General features: G+C 35.1%; 1 protein-coding gene across 1 annotated transcript; it reads left to right on the top strand.

Annotated features, from left to right (window-relative positions):
- Positions 1–1,368: 1,368 nt before the first annotated feature.
- LOC149237214 (cysteine-rich receptor-like protein kinase 2) lies at positions 1,369–4,611 on the top strand. The gene is made up of 7 exons (XM_089366786.1): positions 1,369–2,513; positions 2,626–2,766; positions 2,867–3,006; positions 3,115–3,325; positions 3,422–3,656; positions 3,806–3,950; positions 4,049–4,611. The coding sequence occupies exons 1-7, from the start codon at positions 1,649–1,651 to the stop codon at positions 4,415–4,417; spliced, it is 2,106 nt and encodes a 701-aa protein (XP_089222912.1). The 5' UTR covers positions 1,369–1,648; the 3' UTR covers positions 4,418–4,611.
- Positions 4,612–6,509: the final 1,898 nt, after the last annotated feature.

Raw genomic sequence — 6,509 nt, 5'->3', positions numbered from 1 at the left:
ATGTGGTTATAGTGTTAGAAATTTCACACATTATTGTTTAACCCTCTCTATGGATGTAGCCATAGTGTTAGAAATTTCTGACCCGAAGAAAAGAGACATCTAAATCAATGTTCATCATCCCGTTTAACTGCGTAGCGTTTCACGTATCGAGTACAACTTTCAACCATCTCACAGCTCCGATTAATACCCAAGAGAAGTGAGACTTCTCAATTTTCTAACCAGGGCATACCGAATCTAATCAAGTACAAGAAAATAAGCATGAAAATAAGCACAACTCGTATATCTCTTAGAAAAAATACTCAATACTCAAGGTTATTAGGTATGGAGGTGTATTGACAGTTTAGTATAAGGGTTATGTGTGATTTTGTGTTCAATATAGAGTTGATAGGCATTGTTTAAAAATTATTATTGTAATATTAAAAATAAAGATAATTACACATATTTGATTAGTTTTAATTAAAAAGATTATAAATTATTAATAATTCTATTCTTATTGTGCTTATTTAATTGGTTATTAATATTATTCTTAACCTTATAATAGGATATAAAAGAAATGTGAAAATATTTAGCTTTTATTCTTAAAGTTATAAATAAAATATTTTGATGTCTATATCAAATAATCTAATTTTATATTAATTTATTGAAAAAAAAAATGTTTCTGTTATACCTATTTCAATATTGTTTGAATATTCACATTACCCAATATATTCTATATGAACGCTATATGTATATACCAAGATAAAATAGAAAGAAAAATGACTTGTTAAAATATTTCAATGTTCAAATATAAATAATAAAAAAAAAAAAAAAAATCATTTAGAAAAATATATTATTCATTCAATTTTTAATACAAATTATTATTATTATTATTATATTTAAAAATACAATCAAAACAATAATAAAATATACATTTATTAATTATATATAACCATTCTAGAATTATTTTTATTTTCACTACAAATTTATGAAACCTAATAAAGAATTAAATTCATAATATATAAATATTTTTTTTAGTTTTACATTTAATAAAAAAATTTATATATCAAAAATTGATTTTTTCAAAAACTTGATAAATGGATGATTAAAATAAGGCGACCACCATGTCAAGAGTCGGTAGCGGGTCACCGTGAGTCGCTCTCTGTTTAGTGGAAACAGAAGCGTACGCAGCAGGAAAGATGATAGGTTTCCTTCACTTCACCACAAATTTATTCGTGTTTATGTCCTCTTCCAATCAAGTTGGTTGTGACTTTATGAATTTATTCGTGTTTATGTCTTCTTCCAAGCAAGTTAATTGTGAATTTATTATCATGTGTACTATTTATATCAATCACTTTAAATTTCAATTTCCTACTCTTGGCGTCATGACATAGGTATATTCATATCAATCCCTCTAAGTTTCAATATCGTACTCTTTGGCATATTCTGCAGGTCGAAAAACCCCTTCCGGACGCCAGTGTCCAGAGTCGACGAGGCTTTAGGAAAATGAATATACACTTCGAATTTTACAAGGGCTTTTGATTCTTTGGCGTATTTTGCAGGTCGAAAAACCCCTTTGGGACGCCCGAGTCCAGAGTCGACGAGGCTTTATGAAAATGAATGTACACATTGATTTTTACAAGGGCATTTGATTATAGAACCACCTCCTTCTATGCCATTACGCCTACTGAGACAGGGGCGGGAAACGAAGAACGTGGGTATGGCAATGGCAGGGAAATATGATTTAATGAGAAGCGTTTTAATTATCCTCTCTCTATGTACATGTATACGCTTCGCAGCAGCTGATCCGGAGATTTCTATCGTTTGGAGCAATTGTGGAGAGAGCGGCAATTATACATATCGAAACGGTAGCGCTTTTCAGCTTAATCTAAACAAGGTTTTGGATTCACTGGTGAAAAATGTTTATGCCACCGGATTCAATACCTCTTTTGTTGAAAGTCAAAGCAACAATAGTACTGTTTATGGCCTTCTGCAGTGCAGGGGAGATTTAGATTCCCCGGATTGCGAGAAGTGCGCATCCACGGCTAAAATGAACCTTGTTCAGGGATGCCACAACACTTCTGGATTCATTCAACTAGACGGCTGCTTCTTGCGTTACGACGATCATAACTTTTACAATGACATTGAGAGTACCAAGGCGACGCCAGAAAATGTTCTTTGCAACACTGGGAACAGCAGTCAGCCACAACTGTTCACAAATGCTGTGAGAGCCTTGCTCTCGAACAGTACCGCTGAAGCTCAACAAAGCCCCAAACTTTTCTTCGTAGATTCAGTCGCTGGCTCTTCTAATGCATCGCAGATTATTTACAGCTTAGCACAGTGTTGGAGAGATCTGTCCCGGACAGGTTGCGGGTCGTGCCTGACTTATGCCGTAGAAAGAATATTCAAGTGCCAACCTGGAGCTCTGGGGGCACAATTCGGATCTCAGAACTGCTACTTGCGTTACGAGGTTTATGAATTTTATAATGCTTCAGTTGTATCGCCGCCACCAGCGGAAAGTCCTCCTGCATCCTCCGGTAATTTTTTCTCGAGGAATACACGGGTGTTGTGGCTGTGGGGCTTCGTTTATTTCTATTTAACTAAAACATAGCTTACTGGTTACTGACAGCATTTTGTGTAAATTCGCAGAAGGAAAGACACCTAGCGTCTTGGGTATAAGTCTGGGAGTAGTATTAGCCGCTGCGTTTGTATTAATTGCAGTCATATGCCTTTGGAAGTGGAATATTTGCTCCCTTCTGAAACCTCCGGAAGAGATTTATCGAATCGGAGGTACTGAACTTGCAGCTAACTTACTCATTTTTATGGACATAAGATGCTTCTGATTACGTTGTGTGCAAGATAAATAGATACCTTGTAATTGTTTTCGCAGGTGGGGAAGATAATTCTATCTTAGGGCCGAGCATAACGAATCCAGAGCTGATTTTCAAGTACGAAATTCTGAGAGAGGCTACCTCCAATTTCAAACTAGAGAACAAACTTGGAGATGGAGGTTTTGGATCAGTCTATAAGGTGAGAGCTTAATATCTCACAATTAAATAAATTAGATATTCGCAAATAGCAACACCTACTAAAATTCAAGGAAAAAAACAGAAGATTTTGAAGTTTGTCTATCTGCAGGGGGTTCTCCCTGATGGCAGAGTGGTTGCAGTTAAACGGCTCTATATGGGTACAAGGCATGCAGATGCTGAATTTCTGAATGAAGCGAATTTGATCAGTCGTGTTCAACACAGAAATCTAGTGAAATTGCTTGGTTGCTCAGTTGAAGGCTCAGAAAGGATACTAGTTTACGAATATCTCCCGAACAGTAGTCTTGACAAGTTTCTATTCGGTTTCTACTACTCCTTAATCCTTGATGGTTCTTGGATTCGTTTGCTTTTATATGTAGCTTGCAGGTAATAAATTTACTGTCTGTGATCCATTGCAGATGCAACGAAACGTCATCTACTTGACTGGAAAGAGAGGTATGAAATCATTGTTGGAACTGCACGTGGTCTGGCCTATCTACATGAGGAATCACATATTCGGATCATTCACAGAGATATTAAAGCCGGCAATATTCTGTTAGATGATAAACACAAACCCAAAATAGCAGACTTTGGGTTAGCCAGATTCTTTGCAGAAGATCAGAGCCACGTCAGCACACGGGTTGCAGGAACTTTGTAAGATTTTTCTCCTAGAGTTCCCAACTGATTGTTTAATTAAGTTACAGACGTACATGAATCAATTAGAACTCATATATCTGAATATGGATAATATTGTTTTGAAGTGGCTATGTTATGGAGATTTGATTGGGTATGAAACTGTGCAGAGGTTACATGGCCCCTGAGTACGCCTTACGGGGACAGTTGACAGAGAAAGCAGATGTATTCAGTTTTGGAGTGCTTCTACTTGAGATTATCAGCGGAAGAAAGAATCAGACTTCAGATGAAGACATGGAGTTTCTCATCGAAGGAGTATGGTTTATGTGGATGTCATATTTCGAATCTAATTTTTCTTAATTCTTTATAGTGTTACATCCATTGCTAACAAAAGTTTTTATTTGACGAAGCAGACATGGAGACTATATACTACAGATAGAGCTTTAGAAATTATGGATCCCACATTGGAGGGCAGTTATTCCTCGGAGGAAGGGATTAGACTGATTAGAATCGGTCTTTTGTGCACGCAAGCAGCAGCTGCGTTGCGGCCTTCAATGTTCCGGGTGGTGGCGATGCTGACAAGTGAGACCGAACATCCTCCTTCGCCCACAAAGCCTGCTTTCATAGATCTGGATATCGCGGGCGGACCTCAGAAAGCTAAACGTGGTAAAGTAATTGATCCGGACAAAACGTCGAGCAGTACAGCAACTACTTCTACGGCACCTTCTGAAATTCACTCTGTAGCTGCGGATCCTTCATCAGGGACTCTGGAGCCGAGGTGAAAATCACGCAATGCCTCTTTCCATTATCGCTACCATGTCAGACAGCATTATCTTCTCAGTAATGGTTGAATCGTTTTTAAATCTGGGAATTCATTTTTATATTTGTGTACAGTTACCAAGTTTGAATTGTAATCACGCAATGCCTCTTGGCATTATCGTATACCTTGTCAGACAGAATTATCTTCTCAGTAATGGTAGAATGGTATTTAAATCTGGGAATTGTTTACGTTTGTGTACCGCTACCAAGTTAGAATTCGGATTCCAGTTTATGCGATACGATAAAATTTTAGATGAAAATCAATTCTGAAAAATTTGACTGTGTACATCTTAAACATTTAAATATCTATAATTTAGTAGAGTTTAGGTTTTTGTAATCCATATCAAGTTTACAATAGATTTTTCAGCGAAGATTATATGAGACATTATTTGTCTACGCGTTTCAAATCAACCAGTGTGGTTCATTGTCCTGACGATTAACCACACTGGTTGGTTCGAAACGCGTCGACAAATGATGTCTCATGTAATCTTCGCCAAAAAATCTTTTGTAAACTATCTCTAATTTGTTTTATATAATAGAAGTGAAAATCACGCAATGCATCTTAAATCTATAATTTATTTTCTGCAATAGAGGCGAAAATCACACAATGCCTCTTAGCATTATCGTATACCCTGTCAGATCTTCTCAGTAATAGTAGACAGGTTTTCAAAATTGGGAATTGTTTACATTTGTGTACAGTTACCAAGTTAGAATTCGGTTTCGAATTCCTGAGATGCGATAAAATTTTAGATGAAAATCAATTCTAAAAGAATTGACAGTGTACATCTAAATATCTATATTTTCTCACAAGAAAAAATTCATTTTTGTTCCATTCAATTGAAATTTAAATAATTTCAAATATTTTGATGAACATATCATTTTGGAACCATACTTTGTCTTTTGATTAACATATCTTTTTGGAAAACCATTTTTTGTGTTTCCTTTTCAAAAAAGATTCGAAAAATCAATTATCCTTATATGGTATGCTCACCTTTCCGGTTCAGTTCAAATTCTTTGCTTTCTTGCTTTGTCAGGTTTCTAGGCCCATTTGGTAACACTGAAACTGAAAAAAACTAATATTTCGAGGCCCAAAAGGCACAACTGAAATTGAAACTGAAAAATAGTAATATTTCCCAACACACGATTAGTTGCCATTTCCTACACGCAATCCGGCCGCCATCTATTTTGTGTTTAGTGGGCCACTTCATGTATTCTCTGCATCCAAATTAACAAATCCTCCTAGTGGATCAGTTATGAATCATGGATTTTCGAGAGGCTGATCCACACTAGCTATTTATACTGTGCCGTATCGAATTTTTATCGAATTATTTTATATTTGAATCGTATAGATGAATTTCTTTTATTTTTTGGAGGAAGCAAATTTGGAAACTATGGTGCACTTCTCCATAGAATTTATTGAGATTTCGAGTTTCAATATTGAATATAATGAGCTTTAATGAGGTTATTAAGGAAGATACTTAGATTTCGTTTATGATTTTATTTAAATATTTCATATTTTAAAGTTTTTGGTTGGAATTTTTTCAAATTTATTTTGTGAGTTTTTATTGGAATTTAGTTAATATTTTTTTATTAGATGGTGTTTTTTTTTTATTTAAGATTTATTGTTTATTAGATAGTGTTATTGATATTTAATATTTGTTGTTTATTAGATTATGTTTTTTTGTTATTTAAAATTTGCTTTTGAGAGTTTATAAATCAAATTTATGCTTCCAAAAAATTCCTATAATATTCTCAGTAAATTTGACTAAAAAGTATATAGCAAAAATCTCTAAAAAGTCATGCTAGTTTCATGTGGCTAAGCCTAAGTTCACTTGGAAATTAACCACCCGCTCTCTAAAAATCCTTTCCTAGAGTGATGTTGTTATCTTCAACAAAAGTGAAGGCACAATTCCCCCTAATCTAGTCTCCCATTGGTTATACACAGTGAGTGTTTGCATCATTTTCATGTGGAGAATAGCAACTCCACCCGAGTGTTGTGAGAGTGTTCAATAGCTTGTGAAGGGGAGAAACCTTTCGTTAATATTCAATAGTGGC

The sequence above is a fragment of the Pinus tabuliformis genome, chromosome 8, assembly GCF_031772625.1.
Source record: "Pinus tabuliformis cultivar Carrire ecotype Pingquan chromosome 8, CPIR1, whole genome shotgun sequence".
Lineage (NCBI taxonomy): Eukaryota > Viridiplantae > Streptophyta > Pinopsida > Pinales > Pinaceae > Pinus > Pinus tabuliformis.
Note: the sequence above shows the minus strand (reverse complement) of the source record. Positions and strands in the feature narration are given on the sequence as shown.

Coding starts and splice junctions, on each gene's coding strand:
- LOC149237214 (XM_089366786.1), top strand. CDS start 1,649: ATGCCATTACGCCTACTGAGACAGGGGCGGGAAACGAAGAACGTGGGT. Junction 2,514..2,625: donor AAGTCCTCCTGCATCCTCCG/GTAATTTTTTCT, acceptor GTAAATTCGCAG/AAGGAAAGACACCTAGCGTC. Junction 3,007..3,114: donor GTTTTGGATCAGTCTATAAG/GTGAGAGCTTAA, acceptor GTCTATCTGCAG/GGGGTTCTCCCTGATGGCAG.